General features: G+C 31.1%; 1 protein-coding gene across 8 annotated transcripts in view; it reads left to right on the top strand.

The window, feature by feature from the left end:
• Positions 1–21,740, top strand: part of LOC143071187 (insulin-like peptide receptor) — a 68,444-nt gene that overhangs the window by 5,982 nt on the left and 40,722 nt on the right. For 6 of the 8 annotated variants that reach the window (XM_076245347.1, XM_076245344.1, XM_076245346.1 and 3 more), the window contains exon 2: positions 16,395–16,949. In XM_076245347.1, coding sequence (XP_076101462.1) covers positions 16,395–16,949 — 555 coding nt within the window. Of the gene's footprint in view, positions 1–4,917; positions 4,937–14,838; positions 14,954–16,394; positions 16,950–21,740 lie in introns of those variants that run through there. The other 2 variants (XM_076245349.1, XM_076245350.1) reach the window with 2 other exon arrangements.

Below are 21,740 nucleotides of genomic sequence, written 5' to 3'. Positions count from 1 at the left end.
AAATAATTAAATTGATAGATTTCTGTCATCTTAATTTCCATCAGAAGTATTTGTTATGGCTAAAATTCAAGAATTCATAACAGAATGCAACAAAATTAACTAAAAACGTATCATAACTGTTTATTTTACAACCAAACACATGTAAAAATGGCGGACTACCGGTTGGGTCGTGTATAATACCGGAAACAATTTCGATAAGCACCCGATTTTTTTCTGGATTCGGACAATCAAAAATAAAAATTTAAAAAAAAGAAAAAAAAAAAACGACCTACCGCCCCTGTTTTTTAAAAGTATGTAACTGGAACCACACATATATTTTTATTTGGCCTGAAATACATCCCTAAGTTGATTTCCGTTCTCTAACTTTAGTTTGCTTCAACCAAATGTTAATAAACTTATTCAAAAGCTTATTACCACAAAACACAGATCAAGTTTGAATTTTGGTGGCGTCACATACTGTTCTAGAGTTTTGCCCCTTTACAAATGAAAAAAATGCTGAATTTTCTGTTTTCGTTCTCTAACTTTAGTTTGCCTTAACCAAATGTTATTAAAGTTATACACAATGCTTATTGCCACAAAATACAGATTTTTGGTGGTGTCACTTCAAACGTTCTAGAGTTATATATGCTCCTTTCCAAAGGGAAAAATAGGAATCTAATATCTTTTCTTATAATAACAATGATGTAATTTTTGTCGAGCCTGCAACTTTTGTTGCAGAAAGCTCGACATAGGGATAGTGATCCGGTGGCGGCGTTAGCTCACTTCTTAAAAGCTTTATATTTTAAAAGGTGGAAGACCTGGATGCTTCATACTTTGTATATAGATGCTTCATGTTACGAAGTTTCCGTCAGTCACATGTCCAATGTCCTTGACCTCATTTTCATGGTTCAGTGACCACTTGAAAAAAAAGTTCAAATTTTTTGTAATGTTGAATTCTCTCTTATTATAAGTAATAACTATATTTGATATGTGCATACCTTGCAAGGTCCTCGTGTCTGTCAGACAGTTTTCACTTGACCTCGACCTCATTTCATGGATCAGTGAACAAGGTTAAGTTTTGGTGGTCAAGTCCATATCTCAGATACTATAAGCAATAGGGCTAGTATATTCGGTGTATGGAAGGACTGTAAGGTGTATATGTCCAACTGGCAGGTTTCATCTGACCTTGACCTCATTTTCATGGTTCAGTGGTTATAGTTAAATTTTTGTGTTTTGGTCTGTTTTTCTCATACCATATGCAATAGGTCTACTATATTTGTTGTATGGAATGATTGTTAAGTGTACATGTCTAGCGGGCAGATGTCATGTGACCTTGACCTCATTTTCATTGTTCAGTGGTCAAAGTTAAGTTTTTGAGTTTTGGTCTTTTTATCTAAAGCTATATGCCATAGGTCAACTATATTTGGTGTATGGAAATATTTTATGATCTTTATGTCAGTCGAGCAGGTTTTATTTAGCCGTGACCTCATTTTCACGGTTCATTGCACAGTGTTAAGTTTTTGTGTTTTGGTCTATTTTTCTTAAACTATAAGTAATGTGTCAACTATATATGTTGTATAGAAGCATTGTTAGCTGTACCTGTCTGCCTGGCATGGTTCATCTGACCTGGACCTCTTTTTCAAGGTTCATTGGTCTTTGTTTAGTTATCTTGGTTAATGTTAAGTTTATGTGACAGTTGTAATAAAGCTTAGCTTTATACTTAGGACTATCAACATAATATCAATGATTAGTATAGAAGGCGAGACATTTCAGCGTGTGCACTCTTGTTTTAAATTATTTTTAGAATTGCAGTTATCTTCCTTTGTCCATAATTGTAGTTGTAGTTGAATCAACTACAACCAATGCTTTATACAATGCAATGTTCATTAAAAAAATTAAAACAGCCTTTACCCTAGGTGCTTACATGTACAAGCATTTTGATTAATGTTCTTCAGTTTTGTCCTTTTATAACTTTATATGATATGCAAGTGCCATCTGTGTCCCATGGACACAATCCTCATTTATAAATGTTATTTTGCTATCAAAATTTTGTACTTGTGAACATTTAGGTGAAACATGTGAAATGCCTTGGTTATAGGTATAATCAAAACCATAACTCCATGTACTGTCAAAAGATTTCTCTTGTAAGATAATAATAAGATACAATGAATTACAAATGTAGGTGATTTTTTTTTTCATCAAAAGTGAACTAAACATTTTTTGTACATGTACATAGCTGTTCTTTTTGTGACAGAAGAAAACAAAATATTGCACAAAACTGAAATAAGAACATGCAAGACATATAAAGATTATATAAATTGAATTTGGCTTAGAGCATACATTTAAAACATGAACATGTACAAGCATACATGTTCATGTACAAAAATGTACGTACTGTACAATGTACATATAAGTAGTCTCCCTTTAAATGAAAGAGGTGTATTGTTTGATTTGAATTTAGACCTATATATGTCTTCATACATTTTGTAAATTAAAAATTGGAAAGCACTGACATTTTAATGATCGATACACTTGAAGATTGAAGTAACAAATTAATTAATGCTGAAATAGAAGATAAAGATGCATTTCCTCAGGAATGTAGTACATGGTAGTAAACTTGAAAGAATCCTAATTATATATATTTAAAAAAAAATAAAATTGATAAACACAATATATAATATTGTGTTTTAAATTGATACAAACATAATTTTTTCCTGACATACATGTAACTGGAACCACACAAATTTATATTTCGCGTAAAAAATAAGTAGCATTGCAGTTGAGACAACTGTCAAATAAACATTATACAATCAAAATAAAGTGAATTTAGGTACTTTTGCCTTTGAAATTGAAAAATAATTGGAATTGAAAATTTTGCATTTTTATGCCCCACCTACGATAGTAGAGGGGCATTATGTTTTCTGGTCTGTTGGTCTGTTCGTCCGTCTGTTCGTTTGTCTGTTCGTTTGTTCATCCATTCATCCGTCTGTTCGTCCCACTTCAGGTTAAAGTTTTTGATCAAGGTAGTTTTTGATGAAGTTGAAGTCACATCAACTTGAAACTTAGTACACATGTTCCCTAAGATAATGATCTTTCTAATTTTAATTCCAAAATAAAGTTTAGACCCCAATTTCACGGTCCACTGAACATGTAAAATGATAGTGCGAGTTGGGCATCCGTGTACTATGGACACATTCTTGTTGAGTACTAATACACATTTTATGTACATTTTGAACATTTAGACCTGTTACTAACTTGAAAAGGTGATGATTGTATTTACATTGGAAACTTAAAAGTCAGCAGGGTCTTATTCATATGTATATCTTTGCTTGTTATACACCACTTTCAACACTATTGGGCTATTTCATGGCAGAAATTGTTTTTTATGGTTGAGGAAATCAGAGTGCCTGAAGAGAACATTCAACCTTCTAACATGGCCAGAATAATAAATTATCCCTCTTTAATAAGAATTGTACCCAATGTACTGCTGTTCAAAGACTATTTTTGTTGATGAGCCTGGGACTTTTGTCGCAAAAGTGAGACATAGTGATCCTACATTCTGTCGTTCGAGACATTGGGTTCCACTGAAACTTCCAAATTTTCCTTTTAATGTATTTTTATGCCCCACCTACGATAGTAGAGGGGCATTATGTTTTCTGGTCTGTGCCTCCGTTCGTCTGTGCTTCCGTCTGTGCCTCCGACTGTGCGTCCGTCCGTCCGTTCGTCCCACTTCAGGTTAAAGTTTTTGGTCAAGGTAGTTTTTGATGAAGCTGAAGTCCAATCAACTTGAAACTTAGTACACATGTTCCTTATGATATGATCTTTCTTATTTTAAAACAAAATTAGACTTTTCACTCCATTTTCATGGTCCACTGAACATAGAAATTAAAAGTGTCAGTTTCAGGTTAAAGTTTTTGGTCAAGGTAGTTTTTGATGAAGCTGAAGTCCAATCAACTTGAAACTTAGTACACATGTTCCTTATGATATGATCTTTCTTATTTTTAAAAAAAAATTTACTTTTGACACCATTTTCATGGTCCACTGAACATAGAAATTAAAAGTATGAGTTTCAGGTTAAAGTTTTTGGTCAAGGTAGTTTTTGATGAAGCTGAAGTCCAATCAACTTGAAACTTAGTACACATGTTTCTTATGATATGATCTTTCATATTTTTAAACCAAATTAGACTTTTGACCCTATTTTCATGGTCCACTGAACATAGAAATTAAAAGTGTGAGTTTCAGGTTAAAGTTTTAGGTCAAGGTAGTTTTTGATGAAGTTAAAGTCCAATCAACTTGAAACTTAGTACACATGTTCCTTATTAGTTGATCTTTTTACTTTTAAGGCCAAATTAGATTTTTTACCCAATTTCACGGTCCATTGAACATGGAAAACGATAATGCGAGTGGGGCATCCGTGTACTTTGGACACATTCTTGTTTACCAATAAATCCTTATAGTGTAACATTTATAATACAAGTACATGTAAGCTAAACAGAGGATGGACACTTTTTCATAGTTATCTTTTTTATGAAACGCTTTTCATAGCAAATGGATAGTGAGAGATAAGAAAAGATATGTTAATGTGCTTTGTTTGATGCTTCTTTTTCTTTCTACATGTATACATTTGTATATACATGTAGTATTCACATAAAGCTTCCTTCTTAAGAAGATATGTATGATTGCCCTGAACTTAGGCCAGGGAAAAAGTCTCCATCCTTGTCGTTTTCATTTCTGTTGCAGATGCAACTATAATGTTTATTTATTATTCTTATTGATTTACCACAATTATTTCTTCAATGAGTACATCAATATCTTAGGTCATATGCTGCAAAAGATGTGAGAAGCCTACTACATGTATGGTAACCAGTTCATGGTAACTAGTTCTTCAATAGGGGTGTTTAACGACCTTGACTACCCTTGAGGGTCTCACATGGCCTGATATTCTACATTACCATGGGTACTGGTACATTTAAAAATATGTTATTTTTATCAAAATGAATTACAAAATGTTGATCAAAACAATACATGTACATTAATATTTATTTTCTAGCAAAAATATATTTGTTTTAATTTTATTTAAAACCTTAAAATCAATTTATAGATATATATAATCACCACAAGAAGATATAAAAGAAATGGGTGAAATATTTTTATTGTTAAAAAACAAAATCATTGAAAGAATGTGCAAAGCTAATACAAGAAACTCTATAACAATCTTTTGATGTCAGTTTTATTAAATTTTATATATATAGAGTATCATTTTCTGTTATTTTTTTTTTTTTTTTTCATTTTAGCACCTTTTCTCTAAGATTTGACAGCATACTTATTTTGACCATTTGACAAAAATACAAAATTTATAAAAATTTGAACTTTGCCTGAAAAATATCTTTATATACAAAGTAATTTGGAAAACATTAATTTTTATCATTGAGAGGCTTATCAATAGGTTGTGTTTAAACATTCAGCTGATTTTACAGAGTTATCTCCCTGTAGTGTTATGTACTGCGCATGGAAATTTGAACAGGCCACAAAAAGTAGCGTAAAAAATAACCAATATTGATCTGTTTAACTTAAGTAAAACATGTTCTGGTAAATGTTAAGTATTGCCATTTCAATTTCAACAGTTATATTTAAATATATAAATTACAAAACAGCAACATATTTCTCAGTTTGATTTAGATATATATTAAGTTTTCAGTATCTGCACAAAATAGTGGTCTGAGTGAGGTGATCCTGGAACCTATTGTCTTGATATATTTATCCTAAAAGAGAATTTGTAATTTATCTGATACTTCAAATCAGATTTAGCTTTACTTGAGAGAAAAAATATGGCTTATTGAATATTCTTTTTTGTTTGCAGAATTAATGTGCAAGTATTAATTTTAATCATCATGTAATACAGCATTTGAAATCATCAGATGCACAAAGGCGTGCCCTTTGATCAACTTTACAAGGTGTAGCCACCGCAAGTATAAATGGATCTCTGTCAAAGGGCCCCTCCTTCCAAGTCTCAAATGTCAGCACAACTTTTTCAAGGAATCCTCTATCAAATATAAACATATTTACCAATGCTACATTATTAACCGGCGAAATATTTACGATTAATTTAGTAAAATAAAGACCTACCCGATTCTCCTTGTGCGTCCACCGCCATTGACAACTGACTTGAAAATGTGCGTGTCAGAAATTGACCTCAAAGGAAAAGACTGTTGTAATATAAATTTTCTGTTATATTGTGACTCAAATATTGTTTTAGTTAGGCTGATAAATTAATTTGTTAATTTCTGTTTCAATTTTGAATTTTAGAAACCTACAACTTTGCGAAATTAAACTGGTTTGAACTAGTTGGATAAAAATCGACAGCGAGGTTGATGGAAGAGCCTACACGAAGATCGTACACTTATACACAGCGAACATAGAAATTACCGTAATTGTCCTAATCAGAATCGAAATAATTGATGCCAGCTATACTTTATTTTAGTTTTAACATGGGTAGGCATTATATTCGTGTTATTTTAGCCCTCGCTATCGCTCTGGCAAAAATAATCACGAATATAATGCCTACCCATGTTAAAACTACAATAAAGTATAGCTGGCATCAATTATTTCTTAAGGATTGGCATAAACAATTACCAAATTTAGAATGGTAGTTAAATTCTATGCAAAACTTAATTTGAATTTTGAAATTTTTGTCTTGTTTGATTAAAATAATATTAAAAATGTTCCTATGGGACCAGATAAGATGATATATTTATTTTGATCATCTCGTCCTAAAATAATTATTCTCGTTTGATGCCAGATGAAAAGTATGATAAAAAGAAGAAATTTTTCATTTTGATTGGCAAATTAAAAAAAATCTTTTTTAAACCAGCATATTCAGGGAATATGTTATCGAAGGCCAGTGCTCATTAATCCCTAGTTTGAAAGAGACTATCCAACATTCACAAGCCAAAGGACAGGGGGTCAATCTTTTGCAAGACTTATACAATGACAGGCAAAACTATAAAGCAAGCAGCAAATTAAACATTTTTGAGTGCATTTCTTTGTAACACAAACGATACAAACAGCTAAGTGTGCGCATGTTTTGGTTATTTGTTTCTAACATAAGTTTGCAAAGTTTACCTAAACTTTGACAAACTATGCACTCGCTAAAAATGTGCCTACAGTTTGTCATTCATCACTTTTTAGAACAAATGCTACATTTGTTTCTAACTTCAGCCTGATTCAACGATATATTTGTTTCTAACTTCAGCCTGATTCAACGATATATTTGTTTCAACTTTTGTAATAAGTCTGTTTACCAACAACATGTGCATGCATTATTGAAAGTTCAAACAGGGTCAATAAACACTGATTAAACATGTATTTGTTTCTGCTTTTGTAGCGTTTAGATGAAAAACAACAAACGCCACACAATGTTTACAAAATTTTGGTTAGAAAGAAATGCACTCTATATAATAACAGATCGAAATAATAATATACCAAATCAATTGACAAAACAAATAGTAAAAATGTCCTAAAATTAATGTAGAGCTGAATATTATCTGGTTGAACATTTACAGTTGAGTGAGAGTCACAAATAGTGGTTCTCCTGAGTAGTAGCCAAGTCTGGTTGGCTTTGGATGTCCTTTCTGGATTACGCCAAGGAGACTTTCTTCTAGTAACTATATCAGGACTGAGTTCAAAAAGTTGAATGCAGTATTAATAGTACCTATTAAAAGAGCTCAATTTATTATGACAAGTATTACAAATTTTTATGGCCCAGCAACAAAGTTGTCGGTGCCATATAGTTTTACCCTTGTCCGAAATTCCGTCTTTCTGTCATTCCGTCATTCCGCAACAAATCATTATACAGAGTTTTTTTCTAAACGCCTTCAGATATAAGTCTGATTATTGGTATGTGAGTTAACCATGATGAGTTACAGATCAAGTTTAAGTTTCGTTCCGCTCCACTAATTTTTGCCGAAATTACGGGCTTTAGACTCTGAGAAATTGTTGAAAATCACAGTTATACGGACTTTTTTTCTAAACGCTTTCAGATATTGGGCTGATTTTTGGTATGTGTGTTAACCATGATGAGTTATAGGCCAGGCTTAAGTTTCGTTCGGCTCCGCTTATTTTCGCTGAAATTACAGGCTTTGGACTTTGATAAATTATTGAAAATCTCAGTTATACAGATTTTTTCTCCCCAGATTTTGAGCTGATTTTTTATATGTGAGACTACCATCATGTTTGTGTCCACATGTGTTTATATTGAAATTGCAGATTTTTCAACTTTTTGGGATGGGGCCATTCGTGTCACTTTGACACATCTAGTTAATTTATATAATTGAGATATTTAAATTATACACTACAAAACTGCCAATGGTAATAAATATGAATGTTGCCAATTTAATTTAGCTATTAAAAGATCAAACAAATATTATTTTTTTCCTGAAATAATTAGCGACATGCTGACAGAACAAAATTTACCTGACGTAATAATTATACAATTTTAAAATTTAAAAAAAAAATTAAAAAAAAAAAAATTTAAAAAATAAAAAAAAAAATTACATGTATTGGTTTGTAGAGTTCAGTGCTTCTGTTTGGACTGATCATGACAATACAAAATGTTGTTAAGAAATTTATGCCTTTTCTACAGAAACCTTTATCTTAGATGTTTTGGAAGAAAACCTTGTAAATATTAGTATTATTTAGGAAATGATGCTGAGTTCACACATAATTCGATATTCATGATATCCATGGATTAATATTCATTTTTCGTGGAATTTTTATATATTATTATTGTAAATATCCGGTTCACATTACGGGACATTGGGAGTCTGTTGATTAAAATGAATGCACATTTTATTTTTGAATTTTCAAAAATGGCAATGTTGAGGTTACGGGGAATCCTAACACTAAAAACATATTTTTGGTAATATGATCATTCATTGATTCACAATAACAATGAATAATAACAATTTTAGCTTTATCATGATGTTTTTCATGGTCTTTTCTATTTTGTTTGTTTGTTGTTTAACCAATTTTTTCCCCCTAAAAAAGGATGGTTCAGGTAGAGAAATGATACTAAAAAACAAGGTTAACTCACATATGTTCCGGAGTAAATATAATAGGTATGACAGGGTATTTTCAGGCATGCTAAAGGAAGGAAATTATTCACATTAATTTATCCATATTTAATATAAATATTAAACTAATAAAGAAGATTCAAAGAAAATATAATCATTCGTAAATTAAAGCTCTTGAATCTAAAAATATTTCACAAATTTTATAAGAATTGGATGGTACAATTTGTGTACAAAAGTACAAGAAATAATGCTCTGCTCTGTATTATATATGTATCTCTTTTTACAGAAATTCTCTTTTTTTCTTCTTTTTAACAAGATTTTGCTTTGTTGATTATAATACGTTACATTTATAACAAACAGTTCTATTGGGTAGTACGTTATCACATGACATGAAATTATTTGTTTCATTTGCATTTAAATGCAAGAAAAGATGACTTACTTTAAAAAACAGCAATAAAATAGCCCTATTTTTCTACACTACTCTTTAAGCATCTTGATTTGTCCACAATTTATCTTTTATCAAAAAGTTGTGCCGATAAGGGCAGAGGATGACCATCGCAAATGACCCTTTTCAGAGCCTTCAATTATATTAATTAACAGAAAGATCCTATCTTTGCTGTTCATACTAGAAGTTGTAAGTTTCTGATGAAGGTTTTTTGACAATTTTTTACTGGATGTACTTCTTCAACAGGTATCTTCAATGGTTTGAAATAAAGGTCTTTCTTTAGTTAATTCTGGTATAAAATAACAATTGTGGTACGTCATTAAGAAAGGGCTAATAACCAAAATTGTCAACCCTTAATGTAATTTCTTTTTTTGCTGTGCCCTAAGGGAAGTAATCTTTTAGAGTTAACATTTTTGGATATTCACCTTTCTATGGAGGTATGGGCCATAATTGTTAATGTTTATAAACGAAGAGCTATAATTTAAAAAAAAAAAAAAAAAATTAACAGTATGATGTTTTTTGTCCTTCAAAATTAATGTACATACTTTTTCATATAATTGAATAGAGTTCACACATAATTCGAATTCGATTCACATTAACTAATTCAAATTAGTTTAATTTGAATTTGAAACGTTGAACGTCCTAACGTCAATTCTAATTCGAATTACAATGCGTGTCAAATTCGCTCTACTGTCCAAATGATGTTAACTTTTAATTTGTGTTAACAAAAGCGTATTTCTAATGCGAATTGGATAATTCGAATCTTTTGAAAAATTTAAGCTGAAATTATTTTTTCTGAGAAAAAACTAGGGATAGATGTGCAACAAGAAGAAATAGATTTTGTTTTAAATATAATAATATACATAATATATTTAGACTTACCACCCGTAATTACATGGATTTTTGTAGGGTACTAGAATTCTCTTTTTTTAAAGCTTAGTCAGGCAATTGGAAGTACCGGTACCTAATTGTTTACACAGTTTAACTGACATTTTTTCACTAGTGACTGAGTACATTGAACTGAAAAAACAACCATAGAAATTCCAAATATAGAATATTGTTGACAAGAGATAAAAATTGATTTTCCTTTGGATTGTAAGGTATGTTTCCAGACATGTCTAGGTGACCTGGCTTCAAGGACTTTCAAATACTAGTACAATCTGTCTTTTCACTAGCAAGTATGTTTTTGAAAATCTTGAGATCTTTAGTGTTTGAATGAATTAACAAACAATAATTATTAATTAAAAAAAAACCAGAGATGATAATTATGAGAAATAATATCGAGTTGATTGCATGAAATAAAATTGCCTAAATAATATATGTATACATTTGGTCATATGAACACTGAAGAAAATTCAAATGTATACATTTATTATTGAGATTATGAAGAATGGACAAAAATGAGAGACAAATTATTGTGATTTTAGCTGCATACAGATATGTACGTGTATCAGATACTTGAATGTGAGGTTCTAACTATTGCCTTACTGATCCAGTCTCATTAATTAAGACTCACAATCGTTTGTGATTTTACAGCAGTGTCTTGTAACATTATCAGGCTTTGCGTTATATAAAAGAGTAAAAATAAATGAATTGAATAAAATTAACAAAGCTGTTACATAACTCAGGCTGGTGGTTTTTCTCCAATTAGGAGATAACTGTATTGTATTTTAAGCTCCGACGGCATCAATTGGGGATTTGATGGTCGCAAATTAAGTTTACTGGCGACGCGTTAGCGGAGACAGTAAACGGGTATTTGCGACCATCAAATCCCCAATTGATGCCGTCGGAGCTTAAAATACAATATTGTTATCTCCATTCTAATGAAACTGACAGAAAACAACGTTAAAACATGTATTTAAAATCTGTCATATGCCGTCTGCGCTTGCGCGTACGTCCCATAGCATCAATTGTCAATTGATGCCATGTAAGAAAGTAACGTTATCCAATCAAAATGAACGTTACAAACGTTGTTGCATTAGAATGAATGGTTTCACGTTTTGTCATGCTGTGATCTTTGTTAAGCTGTTACTATATAGTATAGGTTTTGCTCATTGTTAATGGATGTATGGTGACCTATCATTGTTTACATCTCTGATGGATAGTTGTCTCATTGGTAATCATACCACATCTTCACTTTTGGTTTCTGGTGGATAGTTGTCTCATTGGTAATCATACCACATCTTCACTTTTGGTTTCTGGTGGATAGTTGTCTCATTGATAATCATACCACGTCTTCACTTTTGGTTTCTGGTGGATAGTTGTCTCATTGGTCATGTTGGTAATCATACCCAACTTTTTTCATCTTATACTGTTGCTTTAGTGAATAAAATGTTGAAAGAACAAAAAATAGTATTCTGTCGAAATATGAACAATGGAAAAGGCAGATATCAAATTGATTTTTACTCCATGTTCATGTCGGTTTAAGTATTAATAACTGAACTCAATACGAGCCAATCGAAATCCTGTAAACAAAGGAGTAACCAAATGACAATAGATTGATATGATAAAATGCTATTATGTTCTATGATCAATATACAGGTATAGCCTTGACTGATAAAATTCTTTATATATCGTACTTTCAGAAATCATTCATAAGTTCAATGATCTTATTTAAACACTGCACTAGTATTTGGCCTTGCTATTTATATAAATCTTGCTAGTCATGATGACCTTGGGAACCACAATGTTTTAATAGACTCCCACTTATACATATTTGTGAATACATCCTGGAGACCAATCAAAAACTTGTTCGTATAAGGCAAACATAATAAGCTTGCTTGCACATGCTCTTTCAAAATAACGGACATAATATTCATGATATCCATGGATTAATATTCATTTTTCGTTGAATTTTTATATATATTTTATTGTAAATATCCAGGTTGACATTACGGGACATTGGGAGTCTGTTGATTAAAATGAATGCACATTTTATTTTTCAAAAAGTGAACTGTGTTAAACGGGAGTGGTATGGCAATGTTGAGGTAATGGGGAATCCTAACTCTAAAAACCGCAATGGTAATATGATCATTCATTGATACACAATAACAATGAATAATAACAATTAAGCTTTATCATGATGTTTTTCATGGTCTTTTCTATTTTGTTTGTTTGTTGTTTAACCGATTTTTTTCCCCCTAAAAAAGTATGGTTTAGTTAGAGAAATGATATTAAAAAACAAGGTTAATTTCGGGGACATTCGGGAAAATATAATCATTCGTAAATTAAAGCTCTTGAATCTAAAAATGTTTTCACAAATTTTATAAGAATTGGATGGTACAATTTGTGTACAAAAGTACAAGAAATAATGCTCTGCTCTGCATGATATATATCTTTTTTTACAGAAATTCTCTTTTTTTTCTTCTTTTTAACAAGATTTTGCTTTGTTGATTATAATACCTTACATTTATAACAAACAGTTCTATTGGGTAGTACGTTATCACATGACATGAAATAATTTGTTTCATTTACATTTAAATGCAAGGAAAGATGAATTTTTAAAAAACAGCAATAAAATAGTCTTATTTTTCTACAATACTCTTTAAGCATCTTGATTTGTCCACAATTTATCTTTTATCAAATAGTTGTGCCGATTAGGGCAGAGGAATGACCATCGCAGATGACCCTTTTCAGAGCCTTCAGTTATATTAATTAACAGAAAGATCCTATCTTTGCTGTACATACTAGAAATAGTAAGTTTCTGATGTAGGTTTTTTGACAATTTTTTACTGGATGTACTTCTTCAACAGGTATCTTCAATGGTTTGAAATAAAGGTCTTTTTTTAGTTCATTCTGGTATAAAATAACAATTGTGGTACGTCATTAAGAAAGGGCTAATAGCCAAAATTGTCAGCCCTGTAATTTCTTTTTTGCTGTGCCCTAAGGGAAGTAATCTTTTAGAGTTAACATTTTTGGATATTCACCTTTTTATGGAGGTATGGGCCATAATTGTTATGTTTATAAATGAAGAGCTATAATTTTAAAGGAAAAAAAAATATTAACAGTATGATGTTTTTTGTCCTTTAAAATTAATGTACATTCATTTTCATATACCGTAATCATCATGATCATGGTAATTGAATAGAGAGAATACATCTATGTACATATACATGTACCTACTTTTGAGTGGGCTTCCCTTTGGTTTATATTATTATGATAAGTATAACATATAATAGTTTGTACATGGCCTGTAATAAGAAAAGAATATGTATATATAAACATACTCAGTCGGGACTCATCAAGGTTTCATTTGTGCGTAACATTCAGTAAAATGCCAAGTATACTGACTTAGTGTACTGGATAGAAGTCATAACCAGGTGACATTCTTGTATATATATATATACAAGTATCATATGTACATAAGTGTTATCATTGTCCATTGCAATTGTACCTTCTGTCCTGGGGGCATTAAAAGTAAAGCTATAACAAAAAGTAAACACAAATTAATATATCTGCATTTACCTAATCATTTGCTCACCATTTATATTAAAACAATGAATAAAAATTAAGAGAAAAAAGGCTTGAAAGGCATTATATTTTTTTATTGTCTGGGCCCCATCACTACATCTGTCTTAAAGTTTAGAATTCCAGTTAGTGAGTATATTATCCTTAACAATAGCATTGGAATTATAAGTTTTCAAGTTGGTTATTCTAAAGCTGTTTCAATTTCAAATAAAAAAAATGATAAAATTTTGGTAACAATGCTTTTTTCCCAGTAATGTAAACATTAATTCCTCAGTGAAATCATCAGAAATTTTAATATTATAGTTCTATTGTTGTGGCCACTGTATTTTACTTTTGTGGGTCCAGAGTAAGTACATGTATTGCCTATTAATGTTTATCATAGACAAATCATCATGTTAAATGTTAGCAACCTGTTAGCTGAAATGATTTTGGCGATTTTGTTCTATTCATGAAACAAGTGAAAATGTGTACCCTGCGAAATTAACCCGCTATACAGTACTATAAATGGAAGATATTGGGAAGAGGAAGAGCAATATTTTTTGTTGTGCTGTTCAAAAAAAAGTTTACTGTCATTAACTTTTTCTGATTTTGTTTTATTTAAGATAATGTATAATTAATTGTGTGAATTGGACCAATAGGTGTGATCTTAATTAAGAATATAAAACTATATATCACAAAAACAAGAAGTGGACAAAAACCGGCCCACAAAAACTGCATTATCAATTGTCATCTAATTTGATTTTATTGCTGGGTAGCTGTTTTCTTTGATTTTATTGTGGGTAGCTGTCTTCATTTATCCGTGTGAATTCGCTCAAATTGATATACATGTAACCAAATTCTTTATTTTTATAAATAGTTTATATTTTGGGACAAGGTCGTCCATTGTATTTCATTAATTGAGTGCTAACAATGTCTGTAGAGCAGATCAACCTTGAGAATTGAAAAACTTGTTTGTTTAACAAACATAGCTCCAGTTACCAGTCATTTACATGTATGTATACTAATATATCCCTATTTCATATTGAGGAAATCTAATGAAGCATACATTATAGTTATGTTGGCATTGTCTCTGTGTAGAACTAATGGTTTTTTTTCTGGTTATTTTAATCAGATTATGTCACTGAAGGTAGCTATGGGAAGGAACAATTAGGACTTTAATGTGTATCATGGAAAATGATTCCATTTGTATGAAATTTAAATCTTTGCATCACTTGTGTTAAAACAGTATCAGATTATATTGCCTTTATACAATTATGATGACACTTAATCCTAACAAAATTATATAACAAAAAAAAACTTAATGGTAACTTAATTCAGTTTTGTGTAATGATTAATTCTCAAAAACACACAATCTTGTATACATACATGTATTTATGTTGTTAGTTTTAAAGGCCCACAACTTTGATGGGGGAGTAATTTTAAGTGAAGAAGAAGTGATTATTGTACATATCTATGTATGTATATATGTGTGTCATAGTTATCTCTGACAATACGAACATCTGTCATATCATGTATCTGTTTTGCAAATTCTGGAATACAATTTACTGTAAAAAACAAAAGAAAAAGTAAAACCAGGAAATTGACTTTCACTGTTGATGTATGACATTACACCTCGTCGAACTAAACAAATGGTGGAAACATTCGGAGACATTCTTATAAGAATTCAATTTTAAAGGGTTATTTCTCAATTAATTGTAAAATTTGGGGGGGGGGGGGATAAACAATAAGAATAGAAAAGGTTGCAAATGTGACATGAAGAAAAGAACTTAAAAGTAATATTGTCCTGGTTAAGCTTTTTTTTCTTTGTGTATTATATTAAAAAAGTAAATAGAAGCTTAATTTTTTGTAGACCACTAACCCTGAACAGCAATAAATCAGTCCCAATAAGAGTACTTTACATTAGTACCAGTTACTCTTTTGAATGTATTGTCTACACATGTTGTGGTATTTTGCTTGCCTCTGGAGTAGTAGGTAGCAGATTTGACCCCTGGCCAGGTCATTCTAGATGTATCTTAATTGGTATTTACAGGCATGTCTAAGAACAAAGACTTCTTGGAGTGAGAATGATGTGTCCAGGTAGAGTGATGTCTGCCTCTTACCTTGTACACTTCATTCAGCTAGTAAAGTAGCATGTAAAAAATCTCCTTCAACTTTTGGGCCTATTACAAAATTAAATAAAATCAATTAAATATTGATCAACATGAACATATTATTGTCCTAAATTTCTATGTAAAATTTGCTGCTGAATGGTAAACAGCTATATATCAACTAACCAATTAATAGGAAAAAATAAAATCCTCAACTATGTATCAAAAACATCATTTTATCTTCTTTCCTAGATTAGTATGGAGTAATTGGAATAATGGCTGTAAATGTTGTACTTTTACTATTTTGCTGAAGATATTTAAATGTGTTTTTGTTTTCTATTTCAGTTTGTAAGAATATTGACATTAGAAACAAAGTAGAGAACTTTGACAAATTAGAAAATTGTACAGTGATTGAGGGATCATTAAGTATTCTGTTGATAGAAGGAGCAAACGAAGAGCAATATCGCCAACTTTCATTTCCAAATCTAGTCGAAATTACTGATTATCTTCTGCTTTATCGAGTTTATGGATTAAAAACTTTAAGCAATATATTTCCAAATCTTTCTGTTATAAGAGGCCAGCGCCTTTTTTTCAATTTCGCCTTCGTTGCATTTGAAATGATGGATTTGGAGGAATTAGGATTAATTGGATTAACTGTTATTGAAAGAGGAGCTGTGCGTCTTGAAAAGAACCCTATGTTATGTTACATTGATACTATTGATTGGACGAGAATTGCCAAAGGAGTAGATCGTAAAGACCATTTCATCAAGGACAACAAAAAAACAGCTGAATGTGTGGACATGTGCCCAGCTTACTGTGCCGCAACTCCAAAAAGTGAATTTGAAAACCACAGAGAAATTAAACGATGCTGGACTTATAATCATTGTCAAAAAAATCTTGGTAAGTTTTTATAACAGGATGAGTTTGACTGTCCCTCTGGTATCTCTCACCCCTCTTTTATTTGAAAGACAGAAAGATATGAAAATGTAAAGTAGGGTAATGTCTGATTACGGTCAGTATTATAAGTCTTCTTAAAGGCCAGGGAATTTTTATTTTATAAAATTTTACTTGTATGCAACTGAAATATCACATCACAAAATTGAGAATAGAAAAATTATATCAGTTTATATTGTTATCTTAGGTTTGTTTAGGGTTAAGAAAAAGGAAAAATGACCATCTAGATCATCTTGAAAACCATGTGCGTTTTCAACACAGCATTGATTCTGTCCAGAGCATAAAAGAGGTTACGCATTATTGAAAAAAAAAAACACCCCAGGTTATTAATGTACATTTAATCACTAGACTGTCACCCATTGAGAAAATTGTACATCTTAATGGGTAAAAATTTTAAGCCATTATTTTGACATACATGTACATATATTGGGAAACTTTCTTTAGAAGAAACATCTGAATTTCGGACGTATTTAAAGGCAAACAATATCACTACCTTCCAGACCCTTTCCTCGAGTTTTACTGCAGTACATGTGATCATTTCTGTCAGGTTTCAAGAAAAATGATATGGGTCGATTGTATGGTGTGTAACTTCTAAAAATGTACATGTATATATGATCATGCTGGTTTATCTTACTACTAAAATATTAATGTGTTGTTAAAACTCCATATTAATAAATTAAACCTGTATGACATGTATGGTAATGAAATAGAATTGGTGGAGATTTATTTAATGTTTGGTTTGCTAGAGTGATTTAGGTGTATCAGTTGTTTACTGTATATAATGTCTGACCAGGATGTCTGCCGTAAAGCCTTACGATCAATCAGTTTCCTATTGTCAGGATGGTATTTTAATACTGTAGTAAAATATTGTACTTTTATAGAATCGTCAGTACAAAAAGGACAAATAGATATTAATCCTGGCTCTTGCATGTGACTGTATTTTATTGATTTAGGTACAGTAACACTATTGCATGGCTGCACAAGGAATGTTTAAACTAAAAAATAAAAATAAAAACAAGATCGGGATGTTATACTGCAGATTTATAATGGTTTACAAGCTATATATTGCCATTCATACCTAAAACTTTTTCTTTGTTACATTACTTGGGTAAATTACGAATGAATAGAATAAAAAATGGAAACGGGATGTGTCATAGAGACAACAACCCGACCAAAGAGCAGAAAGTACATTTGCACTGTAAATTTAGATTTGAATGTGAACATACATTCATGATTAATAATGTTTAATATTGGATATCCTCAACAACCATTTTTACTGACAGTAAATATTATTCATGTGCATGTTGTATTTTAATTATCTTACAAACAAAAATGAAAATGTATCATGTCACTTTTTTATTTCACAAATAACAAAAACATTGCAATAATTTCTTAATTTGCTTTTACCTGGAAAAACCATGAACATTATAACATCTTGCAGCTAATTTCAAAGTGGGTGGAGTTAAAAACTATATGAAATTCAGGGAAATAAATTCAATTACTATAGTTACTCCTTGTTTATAATGTTAATGGTTCATCCTAATAATAAGATGACCTTCACCTGTCCAGTCTTTTTTTTTAGCAAACTTTACAATGCTATGTTATTATGATGTTGCTTTGTTTTTTTGGAATTATGAAAATTTTCTATGAATCATATACTGGTTGTTTATCAAGTTATTTTTGTGGATACTTTAACCCTTTCAAGATAACTTCACAGCAATTTAATTTCACAATTATCAAAATTAAGAATATATTTAAAGGAGGGAAGAAAAAATTTTTGTCTCGCCTTGACTGAGTCGAAATGCGAGACATAGATATGCTGTTTCCTGTGTCAGCTGCAGCGTCAACAATATTGTTAACTTGTGATTAGGTCTAGTTTATGGTGAACCACTTGTGGTAGTTCAATGATATTTGGTATGCAGTTGTATAAGCATTGGCATATATATATCATTTCCATGAAGATTATTTGGTTCCTCCCTTTAGTAATGGTCTATTGACTTTGAAACTTTCTTAGTTTACAAACTGACTTTATATTCAAGTTAATTTTGTATCCTTGGAAGTCCTGAAAATAAATCTCTCATGAATATAAGTTGTTTTCCAGTATCTAGATATAAACCTAGTTATATCCTTTGACCAATTCTCTAAGAGAAGATCACTGATCTGTAACAGTAGCTAGCTATAAACCTAGTTATATCCTTTGGCCAATTCTCTAAGAGAAGATCACTGATCTGTTACAGTAGCTAGCTATAAACCTAGTTATATCCTTTGGCCAATTCTCTAAGAGAAGATCACTGATCTGTAACAGTAGCTAGCTATAAACCTAGTTATATCCTTTGACCAATTCTCCAAGAGAAGATCACTGATCTGTAACAGTAGCTAGCTATAAACCTAGTTATATCCTTTGGCCAATTCTCTAAGAGAAGATCACTGATCTGTAACAGTAGCTAGCTATAAACCTAGTTATATCCTTTGGCCAATTCTCTAAGAGAAGATCACTGATCTGTAACAGTAGCTAGCTATAAACCTAGTTATATCCTTTGGCCAATTCTCTAAGAGAAGATCACTGATCTGTAACAGTAGCTAGCTATAAACCTAGTTATATCCTTTGGCCAATTCTCCAAGAGAAGATCACTGATCTGTAACAGTAGCTAGCTATAAACCTAGTTATATCCTTTGGCCAATTCTCTAAGAGAAGATCACTGATCTGTAACAGTAGCTAGCTATAAACCTAGTTATATCCTTTGGCCAATTCTCTAAGAGAAGATCACTGATCTGTAACAGTAGCTAGCTATAAACCTAGTTATATCCTTTGGCCAATTCTCCAAGAGAAGATCACTGATCTGTAACAGTAGCTAGCTATAAACCTAGTTATATCCTTTGGCCAATTCTCTAAGAGAAGATCACTGATCTGTAACAGTAGCTAGCTATAAACCTAGTTATATCCTTTGGCCAATTCTCTAAGAGAAGATCACTGATCTGTAACAGTAGCTAGCTATAAACCTAGTTATATCCTTTGGCCAATTCTCCAAGAGAAGATCACTGATCTGTAACAGTAGCTAGCTATAAACCTAGTTATATCCTTTGGCCAATTCTCTAAGAGAAGATCACTGATCTGTAATTTTAGAAAAGAAAGTTGTGTGTGTCTAGTAAAGAACTTAAGTCAGTTAAGAAAAGAACAGTATAAACATGTTCAGAAAATATCATTGCAAGCTGTAATACTTGAAAAGTTCATCTTATAAACATAAAAATGCTGAAATATAATAGTTGATTTATGGAATAACTGTACATACATTTATATGTTTACATTTTGTAATTTAAACTCTAAATTAAAATAAATCAAATAAATTCAAAGGACAATATCAGCATTGCAATGAAGACATACAAAATCCAAATGGAACACAAATAATTTAAGATTGAACAAAAACACAACAAAAAAAATGAACAATATAAATGTCCATTATGAAACATGAATTATACAAAGTTGGAGGAGTTATATAATTTAAGGATAATAAGCAGATAATTTATGCTTAAGGCAAAATTTGACTAATAAAACTTGCACAAGGTAAACCATTTGACACAATGTTACCAACCTAGTTTTGGCTGTTCTACAAATGTGTGGTTTTGCACCCACATCCTAGTGGATATAAGAAATAATGCACAAAACATTTCAGTATAAACAGTCTTACAGATGATAAAGGTGATGGCAATCCTGAAACAAATATTTGTGGCATTTTATATATATATATATATATATATATATATATATATATCTGAACACTGAATGTATTAATGCTTGACAAAATCTGCAAACTAAACTTTTAGGAAGTAATTATAGAAAACATATTTGATCTTTAATTTGTAAATCAGAAAATTATACATTTTATTCAGAAATTTTATTTTTTATTTAATAAAAAAAAAGCATAAAACTAGAAAAATATAATGTTATATAATCTGTGGGAAGATATTTATTTTGTCAGGTTTAATTTAATAGAGTTGAGAATTTATATCGCAGGTTTAAAGATGATACAATGATTTATCTGATTAGTTGTGTTGACCGTCTATTGTTACAGGGATTTAACTACAGGTATTGCGTCTTTGAGATATTATATTTCTGTGAGCTGGTAGCAGTTCACTGTACGTAGATATATATTAGTATTTGTAAAAAAATGGTTTAGATTACAGATCCTTTCTTTGCTTAATCATTGAAACAAAAGCAGTATTTATAGCTTGTTGTTTTGCATCTTGGTTTGTTCGTACCATCGGTCATTGTCCTCACTCCTCACTCCTACAGATTCTTGTAAAGGAAGTGAAATCCATATTTTAACTTCATGGATTGGCAGCATTGATCACATTTGATTTTGGGTGTTTCACAATCTGATTAAACCATAGATCTAGTGTCCATGCTTTGCTTACATGATCTGTATGTGAATCAGATTGGATGTTTCACATGATATTCTCATAGGTATTTGTTACATTTTGTTAACATGCAACTAAGTCTTTAAACTGTTTGACATTCAATGGAAATATAAACCTAACAAACTCACAATGGTCTTCACTTTCTACTTTAATTAGAATTACAAAGATAAGGAGAGTGCCAATGAGACACCTCTCCATTCACGCCATTCAAGTTACAATGAGTAAAAAGTAAACCATTATAGGTCAATGTACAGCCTTCAACACAGAGCCTTGGCTCACACAGAACAGCAAGCTATAAAGGGCCCAAAAATTACTAAAGTA

The sequence above is a fragment of the Mytilus galloprovincialis genome, chromosome 4 (assembly GCF_965363235.1).
Source record: "Mytilus galloprovincialis chromosome 4, xbMytGall1.hap1.1, whole genome shotgun sequence".
In the NCBI taxonomy this organism is placed as follows: domain Eukaryota; kingdom Metazoa; phylum Mollusca; class Bivalvia; order Mytilida; family Mytilidae; genus Mytilus; species Mytilus galloprovincialis.
Note: the sequence above shows the minus strand (reverse complement) of the source record. Positions and strands in the feature narration are given on the sequence as shown.